This window comes from Musa acuminata, chromosome BXJ2-2 (genome assembly GCF_036884655.1).
Source record: "Musa acuminata AAA Group cultivar baxijiao chromosome BXJ2-2, Cavendish_Baxijiao_AAA, whole genome shotgun sequence".
Taxonomy (NCBI): Eukaryota; Viridiplantae; Streptophyta; class Magnoliopsida; order Zingiberales; family Musaceae; genus Musa; species Musa acuminata.
This window is the reverse complement of record NC_088339.1, coordinates 29970163-29988979: the sequence shown is the minus strand read 5'-3', so window position 1 is coordinate 29988979 and position 18817 is coordinate 29970163. Positions and strand designations below refer to the sequence as shown.

At 42.1% G+C, this 18817-nt stretch overlaps 4 protein-coding genes and 1 long non-coding RNA gene across 5 annotated transcripts; 4 read left to right on the top strand and 1 right to left on the bottom strand.

Moving 5' to 3' along the window:
- The first annotated feature begins 5397 nt into the window (after positions 1-5397).
- LOC103976237 (UDP-glycosyltransferase 73E1-like) lies at positions 5398-6846 on the top strand. Its single transcript, XM_009391448.2, has one exon. It carries the CDS (start codon positions 5398-5400, stop codon positions 6844-6846), a length of 1449 nt encoding a protein of 482 aa, XP_009389723.2.
- A 1955-nt stretch (positions 6847-8801) lies between these two features.
- Positions 8802-10250, top strand: LOC135604849 (UDP-glycosyltransferase 73C6-like). Its single transcript, XM_065094504.1, has one exon. The coding sequence runs from the start codon at positions 8802-8804 to the stop codon at positions 10248-10250; it is 1449 nt and encodes a 482-aa protein (XP_064950576.1).
- Positions 10251-10626: 376 nt separating this feature from the next.
- LOC108951909 (uncharacterized) lies at positions 10627-15706 on the top strand. The gene is made up of 6 exons (XM_065096599.1): positions 10627-10905; positions 11798-11956; positions 12036-12088; positions 12181-12261; positions 12365-12479; positions 14546-15706. Exons 1-4 carry the CDS (start codon positions 10772-10774, stop codon positions 12216-12218), a joined length of 384 nt encoding a protein of 127 aa, XP_064952671.1. The 5' UTR covers positions 10627-10771; the 3' UTR covers positions 12219-12261; positions 12365-12479; positions 14546-15706.
- Positions 15707-15817: 111 nt separating this feature from the next.
- On the top strand, positions 15818-17531 carry LOC103975414 (UDP-glycosyltransferase 73C6-like). Its single transcript, XM_009390375.3, has one exon. The coding sequence runs from the start codon at positions 15930-15932 to the stop codon at positions 17403-17405; it is 1476 nt and encodes a 491-aa protein (XP_009388650.2). The 5' UTR covers positions 15818-15929; the 3' UTR covers positions 17406-17531.
- A 537-nt stretch (positions 17532-18068) lies between these two features.
- LOC135605956 (uncharacterized) lies at positions 18069-18815 on the bottom strand. Its single transcript, XR_010484621.1, has 2 exons — positions 18408-18815; positions 18069-18330 (listed from the first exon to the last, which is right to left on the bottom strand). It is a non-coding gene; the product is annotated as an uncharacterized LOC135605956 (long non-coding RNA).
- Positions 18816-18817: the final 2 nt, after the last annotated feature.

Sequence of the window (18817 nt, the reverse complement as noted above, 5' to 3'; positions counted from 1 at the left end):
CATATTCATGTCATTTTTCAACAAAGAGTGATAAGATACCAAATATTCAAACATCTCAAGGAAAAATGACACGGAGATAGCTTTGAAAACTTCTTCCTTTTTATCTGTTATTATCTTTTTGCATGAAGGAGGAAGACTATTTGTGATACATGCTATTTGTGAGTTTACTCGAATGAAGTTAAAATTGATAAAATATTAAAGCACGTTTTAATTTTATAAGTATAAAGATATGTATGTGAATCAAATCTTTGTACGTAAAAATGACTTCCTTTTTTAAGAAGGAATTTATAAGCAGGAATCATTTCATCAAATCCATTTCTCAAAACAAAATATTATTCACATAATAAGTGTATGAGAGATGTATTTGCTAGTTGATTCCATATGTCAAAAATCAATGATATGAATTAAACTTGATATGACATATGCTTATTAAGTCTGGAAGAGGATAATTCGAAAATCCAATTGTTAAGAGAATCCGAAAATAAAATTAACACTTTCATGCATTCGGACAAGGCTGTGCTATTGATTTTCAAATACAATCATGAAGATAAGACATGTTCATCATCATGGTAGTATAATAGTAAGTTTACAATATACAAGCTAGCAAAAAATTTTCAACATTTTAAGACACGTAAGCTAGCAATTTTCTCTTTGAGATATGCACATTAGCAACTCTTTCTCCCCCTATGTCATTGGCAAAAAGAAGGGAAGACCCTTTACATTAATTTCTAAATCATGACAAAGGTAGGTTTCAATCTTATTTGTGCATCATTATATTTTCAAATTCGAACATGCAAACTCATTATTATATGATTCCAAATCATCATTCCTATTATTTCAATCATTGTTTTAATCATCTTTATAGCTTATCATGCACAATATGTCAAACCATCTAACATGATACAAACATTCATCATTTAGAGCATTCATGACATTAAATCAACATTTATAATACTTCATTTTAGCAACAACTCATAGCATTTTAAATCATGATTCACATCATATACAATACATCACATCATAATTAAAAAGCTCAAGTATTGCGTGCATTATTGCAAATCATAAATGTTTCATATCATGATAATATCAATTTTGTTAAATTATATCCTACCATGCATGATCATAACCTTTCATTTGTATATATTAAAATAAATTAATGAATATTTCATATATTCATATCATCACATAAGGAATATCAAGAAGAAAATAATTGGGTGATGAGATAAACCTTTCATAAATACAAAGAATTGCATAAAAATCATATCATGAATACAAGGAATACAGGTCACAGTCATTCAAGAGAAAAATCATCATTCATTTTCAATTCATTCAATTTGACAAATCATGATCATGATTTTGATAAAACTCATTTCAAATTTAAATCATCAAAATCATTTTTATGGCTCATAAAATTTATAACATAAATAGATTCATGATTTCATTGATAATATATTTTTCCCCCTTTTTTAAGTGTTTCATCTTAAGTGATCGATTTCATGTTAGCATGCTTTTTCATTTATGTCAAATTAAAACATGCATCAATTTTTAAAGCCACTGTTATTATCATGAAAATCGATAATCCATAATTATCAAGAATTATCATACATAATTTCAAAAATATATACTCATTAATCATAACTTCAAATTAAACATGATTTAATATACTCAAAATCGAGAAATAACAATGGACATCAACGTGATACAGATTATTACTTCTTAACCATGATTTCATATTTTCAATCAAAATCATTTTGTTTGTTTATAAAATATGCAATATTATCATTTTTGAAATTACTAGCATGATCATAATTTTTTTTAACATTAATTCGAAACTAAAAAAGAAAATACATCATGAAAGCATCAAGTAATTTCAAAATAAATTAGGGGGATTTCGATTACCTCATCATTGAAAGTGGTTAAGGCGTAGTTTGCCATCTCGCCTTTCTTGATTTTCTCCTCATCTTCGGAGGAGCTCGATTCATCCCACTTTATGTTATTCTTCTTTGGTCTCTTCCTTCGTTCAAGTTTATTATTTATTTTAGATTTTTGTTTAATAAACTTATTAAGATTTAGTGTTCGAAGTTCAAGTTCATCATTGTCCTCATCACTTGAGTCATCGCTCAAGTGGTATTCATTTGTCCAGAGTTCCAAATCCTTCCTGTTCTTTGGAAGGTGATATTGTTCATCATGTTCATCATGTGCATTGTGCACCATTTCATATGTCATCAATGAACCAATTAGTTCTTCAAGTGGTAAGTTGTTTAGGTTTTTAGCTTCTTGTATTGCAGTTACTTTTGAATCCCACTTCTTAGAAAGAGAATGCAAAATCTTGTTTACGAGTTCAAAATCCGAAAAACATTTTCCAAGAGCTCTTAAACTATTGACGACATTCGTGAAACAGGTGTACATGTCGCCTATAGTCTCGCTTGGTTGCATTCGAAAAAGCTCAAAATCATTCAATAAAATGTTAACTTTCGAGTCTTTGACTCTACTAGTTCCCTCGTGCGTGATTTCAAGTGTTCGCCAAATGTCAAAAGTCGTTTCGCGCGTAGAAATCCGATTTAACTCATTTTTGTCCAAAGCGCAAAATAAGGCATTCATAGCCTTTACGTTTAAAGAAAAATACTTCTTCTCCAAATCCGACTATTTGTTCATCGGTTTAGAGGGAAGTTGAAAATCGTTTTCAACGATATTCCATAAATCCAAATTCATAGAAATCAAGAAAACTCTCATTCGAGTTTTCCAATAAGTGTAGTCCAATCCGTTAAACAACGGTGGACGAAAGACCAATAAGCCCTCTTGAAAGCCATGAAGAGCCATTTCTCTCGGGTGTAAATCCGAAATGAGAAATACCGGGCTCTGATACCAATTGTTAGGATCAAGAGAACTAAGAGGGGGGGGGGGGGTTAATTAGTGCAGCGGAAATCTTTCGACGATAAAATCTGCGATCGAACGATAAAAACGATTTCGGTGTGAAAGCCGATTCTAAGATTACTTTAACTTAAGATCAAGCGAGATGACGTTAAAGTCAATCTATGAAGGCAGTTTGCAGTTATGATGAAAACCAGTATACGAGCGTAAACTGAAATATGACGTTTGTACGAAGAAACTGATTTACGTCTAAATGTCGATTCGTAAATCACTTGATTAGGCGAGATGCAGCTTAAGCAAGGATATTAAGGCAGTTTGCAGTTAAGATAGAAATCAAAACGTAAACGCAAACTGAAATATGATGATCGTACGAAAAAACATATTTACGTCTAAACGCTGATTCGGAAAGTGCAAAGCTTGAAACCTGATCGTATATGCGCAGAAAGCAGTAAGCTTTAGAGGAGGTTTGCAGTAAACATAATATGCTCAAAGTAAATGCAAACCGAGATTTAGAGTGGTTCGGTCAATCTTGACCTACTCCACTTTTGGCTTCCTCCACCGACGAGATTACCGACGTCAACTAGAGGCCTTCCTTCAATAAGCGAAGGCCAACCACCCTTTTACAGTTTCACTCCTTTTGACGGGCTTAGGAGACAACCCTTACAGAATTTTCTCTCCTCTCTTTACAACTCAGAACTTGGAAGAACAGAGGGAGAAGAACTTTTGGCCTTTACAACAATTTTGAGCTCTAAGAATCATAGAAAAAGATCAAGATTTCGGTGCTAGTTCTGTGCTCTCAGTGCTGAATGGGTGGGGTATTTATAGGCCCCAACCTAGTTCAAATTTGGAGCTCAAAACTGTCAATTCCCGAAATTCCGGGATCAGGTGGTTGCACCTCCTGACTGGAGCGGTTGCACCGCCTGGCAGAGCTCGAAGACTGAGCCTCTAAGCGGTGCTACCTCCTGTCAGGGGCGGTTGCACCTCCTGACAGAGCTCGAAGACCGAGCTCAGGTGGTTGCGCCTCCTGACCGAGGCGGTTACACCGCCTGGCAGAGCTCGAAGACTGAGCTCAGGCGGTGCCACCTCCTGTCAGGGGAGGTTGCACCACCCAGTCTCGCTCGGAGACTGAGCCCAGGCGGTGCCACCTCCTGGCTGGGACGGTTGCACCGCCCAGTCTCATTTGGAGACTTAGCCCAGGCGGTGCTACCTCCTGGCTTGGGCGGTTGCACCTCCCGCTAGAAATCAGGGTCCGAATGGGTTGATCCATTCGGCCCAATTTGGATTTTTCAGGGGTCCAATTGCCCCAAGATTAAGTTAATGGGATCACCTCCCATTTCCAACTTAATTATTGTGCTAACTACGATTTTTCCTAAGACATTTAGTGCAACTTGCTCCGGTGCGTCAATCGCTTCTTCCGGCGAGCTTCCGGCGAACTTCCGTCGATCATCCGATGAACCCTCGGTGATGCTCCTGCGGACTTCCGACAAACTCCTGGACTTGCGACGATCCACTTGGCAAGTTCCGACGAGCTTCTTTGGCAAGCTCATGGACTTCTCGGATTTGTTCCCACAGAACCTCCGACGACTGTCCGAACTTCCGTCGAACTCTCGAACTCCCAACGTGATCATTGTCTTGACTCCGGCGTAACTCTTGCTGCATGTCTTTCTTCTATCATAGTTAATTCTGCACACTTAAAACAAAACTTCGATCGAGACAATTAATCCTAAGCAATTAACCAAGTTGTCCAGCATGTCATTGGTCCCTCGACGCTTCGTCCGATTCTTCGGCGCATCGTCCTCTCCTGCAGCCTATTGCTCAATCGGCCAGTTGACTCCGCAACTCCGATATCCTTGACACAATACCCGCTCTTTTTGGCCCGATGCCCGAGTCCACGGCCCGAAGGCTTTTGTCGATACGTCGACCGATCCACCGGCCCGACGTCCAATCTTCTGACATGTTCCTTCGGCACAACATGATTTTCCTACTTTAATTGTCTCATCCTGATCGAAACATCCTGCGTCACTTAAAATGCAGATTAAATCATAAACATATATCAAGTAGTTTTATCATCAAAATACGAGATTCAACAGATAACTCATCTCGGAAAGGAACCGTTCCATCGTTGCTTTCGAGATTATAGATTGACGCAATCAGACTGGTAACATTTCAACCTTGTTGTGTCCAATACATGAAGCAAGCGGGACATTGTATTCGTCATTGCTGCTCGCAGAATTTCCAGATGCATTGCATCCATGTCGCAGAATCTCGTCGGGACAAGATTAGCAATGCTTGTAAGCGTATCATAAATACCTTGCAACTTTGGTTTTATTTAGGGCAGATTCCAAGTCAATCTCACCTCTTCTTCCGTGCATAAATCATGGTCTTCATGAGGAGGAGGATTATTCGCGCTGTCTCCCACCGTCGATCGACTCCAGAATCGACTGTGCGAGTTCCAAGCTTGGAGTAGCGGCTGCCACAAGCTGAACCTCCTCCTCTTCCCTGCTCGAAATGACCGACCTAACGGCCATGAGCTACGGCAACCGGAAACCCCACTTCGTCTTGGTTCCTCTCTTCGCCCAAGGCCACATGATCCCCATGATCGACCTGGCTCGTCTTCTCGCGCTCCACGGGGTGGCCGTCAGCGTCTTGACCACCCCCCAAAACACCGCCCGGTTCAAGGCCGTAATTGATCGTGCAAACGCGGCCGGCCTGCTGATTCGATTTATCGAGCTTCGGTTCCCCTGTGCCGAAGCTGGGTTGCCGGAGGGCTGCGAGTGCTACGACCTCGTCCCGTCGTTGGAGCTCTACAAAAACTTCTACGAGGGGTTGAGCTTGCTGCGAGAACCATTGTTGCTCTACCTCCGTCAGCAGTGCCCGAAGCCGAGCTGCATCATCTCCGACGCAAGCACCCCGTGGACAAGGGAGATCGCTCGCGAGCTGCGCGTGCCTCGGTATGTGTACCACGCGCCCTCCTGCTTCTTCCTCTTGTGCACTCGTAACGTGGGAAAACATAAGCCCGGAGCCGATGCATTCGAACGCCTCCTCGTGCCCGACTTGCCTCACGAGGTGGAGGTGGTGAGAGGCCAAGCTTTGGGTTTGTTCGACTATCCAGGAATTGAGAAGCTTCGCGACGAGGTGGCGGAGGCTGAATCCACGGCCGATGGGTTGGTGATGAACAGCTTTCGCGAACTGGAGGTCGCCTTCATCGATAGCTACCAGAAGGACCTCGAGAAGAAGGTTTGGGCTATAGGACCAGTCTGCCTCTCCAACAAGGAGACCGGCGACAAGTTCACGAGGGGGAACAAGATGAACGTGGACGAGAACTACATTAGGAACTGGCTCGACGCCAAGGAGACGGCGTCCGTCATCTACGTTAGCTTCGGAAGCATCGCGAGCCACAGCGCTTCTCATCTGATCGAGATAGGCCTCGGCCTGGAGGCGTCGAAGAGGCCATTCGTCTGGGTGATCAGGGAGAAAGAGATGAGGCCGGAGGTGGCCAGATTTCTGTCCGAGGGGTTCGAAGAGAGAACGAAGGGCCTGATACTGAGGGGGTGGGCGCCGCAGGTGCTGATCCTGTCACACCCCTCCGTGGGAGGATTCATGACGCACTGCGGGTGGAACTCGACGCTGGAGGCGGTGTCGGTGGGAGTGCCGATGTTAACATGGGCGCACTTCTTCGACCAGTTTCTCAACGAGAAGCTGGTGGTAGAAATTTTACGGATCGGGGTGGCGCTCAAGGCCAACACGTCCATCGTTTATATGGCCGATGATGCGGAAGGTCTGATCACCCGGGAGGATGTAGAGAAGGCGGTCACGGAGCTGCTGGAAGGAGCGGAAGCAGAAGAGAGGAGGAAGCGCGCCAAGGAGCTGGCGGCGAAGGCCAAGGAGTCAATGGAAGGAGGTTCGTCGTGCGAAGACTTGAGGTTCATGATCCGACATGCTCTGGAGCTTGCAGACGAGGCTTCCAATGCATAGGAGCTCCAGTTAACTTCCTGAAACCAGAAATTATGTGATACTTTCTTTATCCGAGTAATAATTTTCTACATTTTATTTGTAATAAATTAATAAAAAAATTGCCTGATATTTTCATTGACATTTATCCTTGGAATCGAATATAAGATCTATCATTTATGTAAAAATGCACCAACCAATCAAATATATTTGATTTAATATTACACGACTCTCTATCACACATCTATCTAAGCTTCAGTTTAGTATTATTAGAACTCTACCACTTAATGTAACTAAACTATCTAAAACTCGATCTTATCAACACTATTACCAGATAAAGTCTTTGTTTTTGGCCCGCATGAGGTTTACAATTTATTGAAATATTTCTCACATATACTATTCTTCATTTTCAACATTGGATGACTAGCTCAACGAGTAATTATTCGTTTCAAACCCTATCTTATTGTGTAAATTCTGCTCTTCTATCTTTTCTCTTTCTGTTATGATCATTATGGTACGGCATACGAAGATTGAACCCTTTTTCGACACTATCATAAAACATTTCGCTATAGAAGAAAATAGAAGAAAAAAATTATAGAAGAAGCTATATTCCTTGATATGTTCTCTCTATTTATGGAGAAAGAATTTTTTTCAGAACAAATATGTGGAAATATTTGATGTCATATTTACATATATAATTAATCAAATATGTGAAAATATTTTACAACATATTTACACATGATTAATCTAACTGTATAAATTCATCTTAATAAAACAGCCCACACATTGTTTCAATTTCACCTATTTGAAAAATAATTCACGAGTATAAAATTCTCACACTTGAAGATAAACGATTACAGAAACATCCCCCGGACGTCTGAAGATTGTGCTCCTGCTGTAATACTTTCAATGTAAGTAAAAGAAGATATTAGGAATTAAATTGCAAATGTGTATCCAAAAAAAGAGTTTTTCTTCTCACCGTCTCCCACCGCCTCTCTCTTGAGAAGAAGGAATAAAGGAGACAGAGAGAGAGAGAAAAGGATTGGGAGATAACTTCTTTCTTTTCTTTCCTCCCCCGAGATCTTTCTCTTTCCTCTCTCTTTTCTTCTTTTCTCTCCTTCTCTTTCTTCTGACTCCCTTCTCCTTCTTCCTTTTTCATTTCTATTTGCCAATCTCACAGCCGAACCCTCTCTCTATCTTCTCTTCCTTTCCTCTCTCTCTCTCTCCTTTCTCCCGTCAGTTTTTCTCTTTCTTCATTCTCTTTTTTCCTCTTCTCCCTCTCAATCTCTTTCCCCCTCCCTCCCTCTGTTTTCCGCGTCATAGAAGCAGAGACGTGGGGGCGGTGGGAATAAAACCGTAGTTTTTTTTATACCTTTTGTAATTTATTCTCTGTAATATGCATATTTACAAATAATTCCTCAGAAAAATCAGAGATATTATACGTGTATCTGTTGAGGCACTAAAATATGGATGCATGCACACTGTGGCACTGAAGATGTTAATATTAATGAAATCATCGTTGGCCAATATCTGCCGACGAAATCATTTACAGTTTCTTGCGCACAAAATATGTATCATTAGATCTGCACATGAAACTTAAGCATAACTCATCTTACCATTATTTGAACCGTTCCATCGTAGCTTTCGAGATTACAGATTGACGCAATCACACTCGAAACCGTCCAACCTTGTGGTGTCCAATGTATGAAGCAGCACATCGTATCCATAAATGCATTGTATCCATGTCGCGATTACATACCACAAATGCCTTGCAATTTTGGCTTTACTTTGGGCAGATTCCAATTCAATCTCACCTCTTCGTCTTCCGTGTATAAATCATGGTCTTCATGCGGAGGAGCATTATTCGCCCACCGTTGATCGACTCCAGAATACACTGTGCGAGTTCCAAGCTTGGCGCGGCGACTGCCACAAGCTGAGGCTCCTCCTCTTCCCTGCTCGAAATGACCAACCCAACGGCCATGAGCTACGGCAACCGGAAAGCTCACTTCGTCTTGGTTCCGTTCTTTGCCCAAGGCCACATGATCCCCATTATCGACCTGGCTCGTCTTCTCATGCTCCAAGGGGTGGCCGTCAGCGTCGTGACCACACCGGGCAACATCGCCCGGCGCAAGGCCACAGTCGATCGTGCAAACGCAGCCGGCCTGCCGATTCGATTTATCGAGCTCCGGTTCCCCTGTGCCGAAGTTGGGTTGTCGGAGGGCTGCGAGTGCTTCGACCTCGTCCCGTCACCGGAGCTCTTCAAAAACTTCCACCAAGGGTTGAGCATGCTGCGAGAACCATTGTTGCTCTGCCTCCGTCAGCAGTGCCCGAAGCCTAGCTGCATCATCTCCGACGCATTCACCCCGTGGACAAGGGAGATCGCTCGCGAGCTGCGCGTGCCTCGGTTTGTGTACCACTCGCCCTCCTGTTTCTTCCTCTTGTGCACTCGTAACGTGAGAAAGCATAAGTCCGGAGCCGATGCATTCAAACGCTTCCTCGTGCCCGACTTGCCTCACGAGGTGGAGGTGGTGAGAGCCCAATCTTTGGGTTTCTTCGACCACCCAGGATATGAGAAGCTTCGCGACGAGGTGGCGGAGGCTGAATCCACGGCCGATGGGTTGGTGATGAACAGCTTTCGCGAACTGGAGGCCGCCTTCATCGATAGCTACCAGAAGGCGCTCGAGAAGAAGGTTTGGGCTATAGGACCAGTCTGCCTCTCCAACAAGGAGACCGGCGACAAGGTCACCAGAGGGAACAAGATGAACGTGGCCGAGAACTACATTAGGAACTGGCTCGACGCCAAGGAGACGGCGTCCGTCATCTACGTTAGCTTCGGAAGCATCGCGAGCCACAGCGCTTCCCATCTGATCGAGATAGGACTCGGCCTGGAGGCGTCGAAGAGGCCATTCGTCTGGGTGATCAGGGAGAAAGAGATGAGGCCGGAGGTGGCCAGATTTCTGTCCGAGGGGTTCGAAGAGAGAACGAAGGGCCTGATACTGAGGGGGTGGGCGCCGCAGGTACTGATCCTGTCACACCCCTCCGTGGGAGGATTCATGACGCACTGCGGGTGGAACTCGACGCTGGAGGCGGTGTCGGTGGGAGTGCCGATGATAACATGGCCGCACTTCTTCGATCAGTTCCTCAACGAGAGGCTAGTGGTCGAAGTTCTACGGATCGGGGTGGCGCTCAAGGCCAACACGTCCATCGCTTATATGACCGATGATGCGGAACGTCTGATCACCCGGGAGGATGTGGAGAAGGCGGTCACGGAGCTGCTGGAAGGAGCGGAAGCAGAAGAGAGGAGGAAGAGGGCCAAGGAGCTGGCGGAGAAGGCCAAGGAGTCAATGGAAGGGGGTTCGTCGTGCGAAGACCTGAGGCTCATAATCCGACATGCTCTGGAGCTTGCAGACGAGGCTTCCGACGCATAGGAGCCCTCGTTAACTACAGTAAACCAGAAATTATGTGATGCTTTATCCGAGTTGTAATGTTCTCACTTGTCTACTACATTTTACTTGTAATAACTTATCTCAGTTTCAGTTTAGTGTTATTAAAAACTCTATTAGACTATCTAAAACTCAATCTTATTAACACTATAAGATAACTAAGAGATTAAAAAGTCCAAAGGACTTTCTTAGTGATTAGCCAACGCTGCAAGGTGATAACTAAGAGATAAGAAAAAAGTAATTAGCCCTTTTACATTGAAATATACATACATTAGTGATTAATACGAGAATAAACGTCTTAAGAGGGCTGTATATATACCCGCGCATTGCTCTCATTAGTTGGGTTGGTTTTTTGGTTTAGTTCCTGTCTTGCCGCCCCTCATCGAGGAAAGTACATGAGGGCACGAGTGGAAGCGACTTCTTGAAGGTGGAGCGGTTCCTCGAAAGACCGCGCCGACCCTTTTCATTCTCCCTACCAACGACATCGTAGCCCATTCTCCGCCTCAATGGATTCAAGGGGAGAGGAGGCCGGCGTGAATCCGGCTGTCGGGAGACGCCCGGACGTCCACGAACTCTTCTGCCATTACAACTTCCTCGGCTCCTGTGCACTCTCCTGGGCTTCCTCCTCCCCTTACCCCAGGTGACGGACAATGCTCTTCTCTCTCTCTCTCTCTCCCCGGGCGCGCCTAGAGGATAAACAAGAGAAGATCGTCTAAGATAATATGAACATTCTTAAAGGAGATTTACAATTAGTTGGTCGATTACTGATGTGAAGGAGAGGTAGGGGGAGATCTAAAGACTTCATTAGAAATAATAAAGAGAGATTAGAGTCCTTTTAGTTTAACCAGAGACATTTTATTGTACAAAGCTTGATGGCAAGAAAAGATCTATATACCCGACCCCAAATAATTGGGATATCACAGCTAAGTTTGCTTGTAAATATTTTTATTTCCTCATATGTAATAATTCTGGTGCATCGTTTTCAGGAAGATGGTTGAGTTTCATCGTGTGCTATGGGTACATATATAGCTTTGTCATGAACGTTCTATCCTCTAATAATTATTTTTAGACTAGATGGTATCCTGCTTGATCTCTTATTAGTTTTCTTGCCAGTGAAAAGAGATAAGTGGACACATGCCAAAGCTTTATTAGAAACAATAAAAAGAGATCTGACTGCTTGTAGCTTCACTGATGATATTGCCATAAACAATGCTCAACGATCGTACAAGATTTATGGCACAAACCATAAATAGAAGGGACATTATGGGTTATCGCTGTTGTTGTTATATGGTGTCCTGCTCGAGTTGGCCTTAAAAAGTTTGCTTAACTGTATATAATAAAATGCTCATGTAATGATCAGTGTGCCTTCAATTAAAGTTGTAACATCTTTAGACTTTGAAAGGAAGTCACAGACCATATGCAGGCGAATTCCAGTTTATAGATTTTGTAGTACATGAATTACTTGAAATATTTATTTCTGGTTCATAAATTACAAGATCAATGACCCAAGCATCTGTTCTTTCTTAATGCAGCTATGCTGCCGACTGTCAATATTATGATGGTGGTGGTTGTGAGATACACCTGTCTGAGCCGTTGTTGAAGACCCACACTGCTTCTGATCTTAAAAACGTTTTACTAGATGAGATGATTCATTCTTTCCTCTGGATTGAGCATACCAACAAGGATCACAGGTAATATATTTAATCGTTTATGATGCAAATGCTGCTTTTATCATATCATAAGCCTGAATTGCAGACTTCGATTGAGCAGTGACCGTGGTCCAAGTTTCCAGGATGTGATGAATTCAATAAACTCCAACTCAGGTATAGATCCTCAGGTTTGTGATCAGTATGGTTTAGTAATATAATATTATCTAGTGGTCTTGAACATCAGTTAATTTCTTTACCTACTACAGAGACTGACACGGCGATACAACATCATGATCGATCATGAGTTTCAGAAGGACCATAATGATGACAGAGTTCGCCAGTGGATTGTAAAACTAATTCTCTTCACTTTTCATTGAAACAAACAAACTTGAAATTTTATTTATATATGATTTACTGAAATTGGATGGCTGCTATCATTTCCTCCTGCAGTGTGAACTGTGTGGTCAGGTAATCTTGTCAACCACAAATAGAGGACGTTCAAAGGATGCATTGAAAATGTGGGGCCTGATGGATTTTGTGACAACCCATTATGTCACTGGCATAGGTACTGCCATAGTTATGGGTTTCTATACTACGTTTTTTAAAACATTGATGATGTATATTTTTTGACTTAGCTAGCTGCTATTCCAATGATGACAATTGGCAGATTAGATGCTGAAGCAGTAATTTAAAGATTGATGTTTAACCTTCTACAGGATCTATAGGTCAAATGTTATTAATTTATAGACTGATTTTTCACTCCCATATTTTTTGTTTCTGTTTTCAGATTGGATTTTTGGTTTTAATGTTTTCAATGTGACCTGGAAAAGATTTCTATAAACATATGTGCCAGTGTTAAATCCTCACAGTTTTTAGCGATGTTTTCTTCGAACACCTGTAGTCAAGTATGATACTGATTGTTTGAAGCATACATGCAGGAAATTGACTTAAAAAGAGAGATATTAATGATATTTTTAGGCATATAGTAGGGAAACTATCATTTATTTTAGTAAAGAAAAATTATAAAGGTATTGAATATCTTAATACAATTTAATAGAAGTCAGTTTGAGTTTAGAATTAATGAGATAGAACAAATGGAATATTTTGGCACAATCTGAATAAAATCCTGTAGTCGATTTCAGTAATATGGTCAACACTGTTGTATGCGCTTATTATCCAAATTTTCACCATTTGGATGAAGGGTAGGTAGGAGGGTTGCATTACGCAGCCAACAGCCAACATAAACTTTGTTAGATCTTAGGACCTGATAAAACTTTATTGGAAATGACAAGAAGAAACTTGTACACTTTTAACTTGGCATTGCTATAAAATATTTTATTAAATTCCAAGCCTGGGTCAATTCTGATAAGCTTGCTTTATACTTTAGAGTATTTTCCAGGGTACACAGCTAAACTAGGAATCTTCAAAGAAACCATATAACTAGTTGTGTGTAGACTTGCACTGTCCTGACCCAATACTGTTCAATTTACATATCTCACTTGTTCGTTGTGTATCAATGATATTTTCTCTTCATTTTCCAATTTTGGACATTGCTGGAACATACCTGATGTGTACCCCATGCAGATTCAATATGTATCATTGCCTATTAAATGTCAATTATGGTCATAGCTGCATTTTCGCAATACCCAAGATTTTGGCATTGGTGAAAGCATCAAAGACTGAGTGGATATTAAATAAATGCAATCAATCCCTAGGCCATTTCTTACTAGCTGAATATGAGATATTTCATAGGATTGGAAGTCTCAAATGCAAAGGGATAATTAGACAAGGGTTAGACATTAGGATCTCTATCTAATGTAGATAATGGAAGCTTTTTGGTAGAAATATGGTACCTTTTTAGCTTTTGTTTATATGTTGGTGTCGAATTAGCTAACCCATGAATCTATGGGATACTTCCAAATCTGTGAAGTTCTGACAAAATGAAACCTCTGACCTCTTGTGCATCTGTTTTCTTGTGCTATTTGTTGACTTGATGATATTGAAGTAATTGGTTTGGTTTATGTGTGTGTGTGTGTGTGTGTATATATATATATATATATATATATATATATATATATATATATATATATATATATATATATATATACATACATATATATTAGAATAATCTAAATTATGAATTTTAGAAATAATCTACATTTTTGGCAAATTATATATATATATATATATATATATATATAATATTTTATAAAATTTCTAGAAACATATCTTTTGGTGAAAAGAGAGGGAAATTCAGAAGTAATCAGCGACATGTGCCTTTCCTTAAAGCCACAATTATGACATGGCTAGAATTACTTATGATGTCTTAATGATTGTAGTTTTAGGCAAAAAGTTGAATATAAAAGCAGGATCAGGAATTTGTGATTGGCTACCTCATGTTTGCAGTTAACTGTCAGGGGTTCTGTTACCAGCTTAATAGATCTTAAAATTTTGTAGTCAACGGATTGATACCTTATAGAAACACAAAGTGACAATAATACCTTTTGCTAGGTTGCTCTTATATAGATGCTGATACTTCTTATTACATCAGCAACTTTATTTTCTTGACAGTTAGTTACTTCAGGTTTCTGCCTTGTATGGCTCATGAGGTGCTTGCTCTGGATTTTGCAGCCATAACAAGCAGTGCACTGTGGCAGCAGGAGGTCGGAAATGAACAAAAAAGCATGCTTCCGAGAAGCATGTTTCTACTCACTCAAAAAGAATAAAGGTGGCAAGATGTGACAACAAATGCACAGTTGTAATTGAATGGTTGAGCTTATTCGAAGAAGATGAGGAAGCTGAAGATGACTCAAAACTTCTGGTAAATAAAAGGTCAGAGAGGAGGAAATAGCCAAAACTTCTGACTGGTATTATTATGGATCGACATGCACAAACTGAGGCTTTCTATCATGCCACCACCTCTCAGATGGGTTGTAGCAGAGATGATAGAGATAAACATGCTATAGATGAGCAAGAGAGACATCTGGTTTCGATCAATGATCATCAAACAGGGAACCTTGTAATACATACTAAAGACTCGCATACCATCAAAGCTGCATCTAGAGATGATCGGTTGCCTTCCCAACCGGCTGATGATGATAACATGAACCCAGAACGTACTGCAACTGGGTGTATGGATGTTAAGATGTGTCAGACTTGTGTGAATGTGTTCTTCCTTCAAAACGGCAGGTTATTGTGGATACCTCGGATAATGGAAAGGCTCTTCTTTCTTAATTCACTCTCCTGGTACATGCTTTACCACAAAGAGGATGAAGGGTCATTTTTTGATTGGCCAATCTAATTATCAAGGCAGCCAATCTTGGGCAAACCTTTTCCCTAGGTTTTTGTCATATACATGTATTTCCTTCATATTCTGGGAGTTCCTGATGGCGCAAATTGGAATTTGTGGTATGTCCTTCGTCCCTCCCTTCTCATATCTCAACTTTTATTCTCAGGATGATTAACTAGTTAGATCAGTGTCAATTGTGTGAGATTATCTCCTTCCATCTGTAGGTCTTAGAACTATAGGTAATTTGCTTGTCATAATGTGCTTTGACCATTTGAACAACGCATCCCTTGCAGCATTCTTACGCCAAAACCACACAAATGTTTTCCTTGTTCAATGTGCTTTGACTCGTTCCATTATTGTACCAAGTTCTGCTGCAAAATTCTCCTATATCTTCAGTGTCTCCAAATTGAGATTTGTAGCAATTGCGGAGTTTGTTTCGAGCCCTGTGGTGTCCAGTGTGTGGACACATCGCATCGGACATCGTTTTCGTCATTGATGAGCGCAGAATTTTCGGAAGCATTGTGTTGATGTTGTTGACTTCCTCAGGAAAAGACAAACAATGCTTGTAAGCATATCATAAATACCTTGCAATTTGGTTTTATTTTGGTCAAATTCCACTGCAATCTCACCTCTTCTTATACACTGTGCGAGTTCCAATCTCAGCGCAGCGACTGCCACAAGCGTTGTCTTTACTTCTCGCTGCTCGGAATACCCAACCAAGCGGCGATGAGCTACGGCACCCGGAAACCCCACTTCGTCTTGGTTCCTCTCTTTGCCCAAGGCCACATGATCCCCATGATCGACCTGGCTCGTCTTCTCGCGCTCCGCGGGATGGTCGTCAGCGTCGTGACCACCCCCCGCAACACCGCCCGGTTCAAGGCCATGATCGATCGTGCAAACGCGGCCGGCCTGCTGATTCGATTTGCGGAGCTTCGGTTCCCCTGTGCCGAAGTTGGGTTGTCGGAGGGCTGCGAGAACGTCGACCTCCTCCCGTCAGAGGAGCTCGCCAGAAACTTCTTTGCGGGGTTGAACATGCTGCGAGAGCCTTTGTTGGTCTACCTCCGTCAGCAGTGCTCGAAGCCAAGCTGCATCATCTCCGACGCATGTTGTCCGTGGACGAGTGAGGTCGCTCGCGAGCTGCGCGTGCCTCGCTTGGTATTCCACGGGCCCTCCTGCTTCTTCCTCTTGTGCACTCATAACGTGAGCAAGCACAAGTCCGGTGGCCATTTAGCCGATGCATTCGAGCCCTTCCTCGTGCCCGGCTTTCCTCACAAGCTGGAGGTGGTGAGAGCCCAATCTTTGAAGTTCTTCGACTATCCAGGATGGGAGAAGCTTCGCGACGAGGCGGCGGAGGCTGAAGCCAGCGCCGATGGGTTGGTGATAAACAGCTTCCGCGAACTGGAGGCCGCCTACATCGATAGCTACCAGAAGGCGCTCGAGAAGAAGGTTTGGGCAGTAGGACCGGTCTGCCTCTCCAACAACGAGACCGGTGACGAGGTTGCGAGAGGGAACAATACGAACGTCGACGAGAACCAGATTAGGAATTGGCTGGACGCCAAGGAGACGGGGTCCGTCATCTACGTTAGCTTCGGAAGCATCGCGAGCCACAGCTCTTCTCATCTGATCGAGATAGGACTCGGCCTGGAGGCGTCGAAGAGGCCATTCATCTGGGTGATCAAGGAGAAAGAGATGTCGCCGGAGGTGGCGAGCTGGCTATCGGAGGGGTTCGAAGAGAGAACGAGCTGGAGGGGCCTGATTCTGAAGGGGTGGGCGCCGCAGATGCTGATCCTGTCACACCCCTCCGTGGGAGGATTCATGACGCACTGCGGTTGGAACTCGACGCTGGAGGCGGTGTCGGTCGGAGTGCCGATGATAACATGGCCGCACTTCGCCGACCAGTTCCTCAACGAGAAGCTGGTAGTGGAAGTTCTGCGGATCGGCGTGGCGCTCAAGATCAACATGTCCATTCCTCGTATTACCGGTGATTCCGAAGGTCTGATCACTCGGGAGGAAGTGGAGAAGGCGGTCTCGGAGCTGCTGGATGGAGGAGAAGAGAGGAGGAAGAGGGCCAAGGAGCTGGGGGAGAAGGCGAAGAAGGCAATGGAAGGAGGCCAGTCGTGCGAAGATTTGACGCTCATGATCCGACATGCTCTGGAGCTGGCAGAGGAGGGGAGGCTTCCGGTGCACAGGAGCTCTAGTTAGTTATCTTATCGAAACTCAAGTGAGGGATGCCGTTCGAGTGCAGACATTGGACTCCAAGGACTTGAGATTTTTATAAACTTTTTTTATTTAAAAAATTAAAATAAATGGGTGCTTATTACTCTTTGAGATTTGAACTTGATTACACACAACTTAGATACACCTCATTACTCTATTTGGATACTCTACACAGATATGTACAATCTTACCGACAACACCTACCCCCCTAATCAAGGGATCTAAAACTCAAATCTTATCAACACCACCGGTTAAGGGATACTTTGTTCTCGACCTCTTTCCTATACATCCCTTGATGCACCAACAAATCTTTATGTTGTGAGCATTTTGGCAGTAGAGAGCCATAATATCGTCATATTTTGAATCTCAGGAGAACATAACATGCAACTCTCCTTGCCAATAACCCTTCTTTGACACCACCATAAAACGTTTCACCATCTCAAACCTACCCGTTAGCTCCATCAAATCATGAAAATATAAAATCTTGAGCATTTGATAATCTAATGCGGTGGATACTCAAATTTGATGCTTAGCTAATAAAAAATGAGGAAATGTTCTACAATACATTTACACATGATTGATCTAACTATATAAATTCATCAAATCTTGAGAAAACATATTTCACCTATTTGAAAAATACTCCACAAGTATAAAATTCTCACACTAGAATATCAAACAATTATACATACAAACATCCCCCAGACATTAGAAGATAAATTATTTGCCTCCACATCAAAATGGAGAGAGGAGAAATCTGAGTTGGTGTGACAATGGAAAAAAGATTGTAATTTGAATAGGGTAAAGTAATCAATCATACATGTACCTCCCAAAAAAACATGCGCTCCTACAAACATGCTCACTAATCCATCAAACGCACAACAAAAGATTGTGCATAAGCATCACACAGCACCTGCACACAGCATGTTAGTGGTTCAGACAAACCTATAAAAGCAAATCACTCACATGAATGTACTGACAAATACGAACCGGCACACGTGTCCACAGAGAATAACCATGATAGGCCACAAGGATCATAATCTCGACTAGTTACAAAGTTGTGAGTGGAAGGACATGAGATCCATTCCCAAGTGTTATCTAAGGATCAGTCCTCACAACCTTGCTCTTACGTAGTTGTACATGTACAAACAGCTCCTTCCCTCTTCAAGTATCAGGCAAATTATATCCATGTTTCACCTGTAAAAAAGGCTATGCGAAACATAGACCATTATCCAAACTAGTTGCACAGGGCATATTACCAGTCAAGGGGAATATTTAGCAATGTCCCCTTTTTGCATGGTTGTTTCAAACCAAGGCCATTCCCATGGGTAAAGCCATCTCATGGAGAATGAACCACAAAAATGACTTATTACTCCAAACATATATATATATATATATAT

Excerpts from the sequence above, each read along its gene's own strand:
- LOC103975414 (XM_009390375.3), top strand. The coding sequence starts at position 15,930 with ATGAGCTACGGCACCCGGAAACCCCACTTCGTCTTGGTTCCTCTCTTT.
- LOC103976237 (XM_009391448.2), top strand. The coding sequence starts at position 5,398 with ATGAGCTACGGCAACCGGAAACCCCACTTCGTCTTGGTTCCTCTCTTC.
- LOC108951909 (XM_065096599.1), top strand. The coding sequence starts at position 10,772 with ATGGATTCAAGGGGAGAGGAGGCCGGCGTGAATCCGGCTGTCGGGAGA. Across the intron at positions 11,957-12,035 it reads CATACCAACAAGGATCACAG|TGACCGTGGTCCAAGTTTCC; the intron begins GTAATATATTTA and ends TCGATTGAGCAG. Across the intron at positions 12,089-12,180 it reads TTCAATAAACTCCAACTCAG|AGACTGACACGGCGATACAA; the intron begins GTATAGATCCTC and ends TACCTACTACAG.
- LOC135604849 (XM_065094504.1), top strand. The coding sequence starts at position 8,802 with ATGAGCTACGGCAACCGGAAAGCTCACTTCGTCTTGGTTCCGTTCTTT.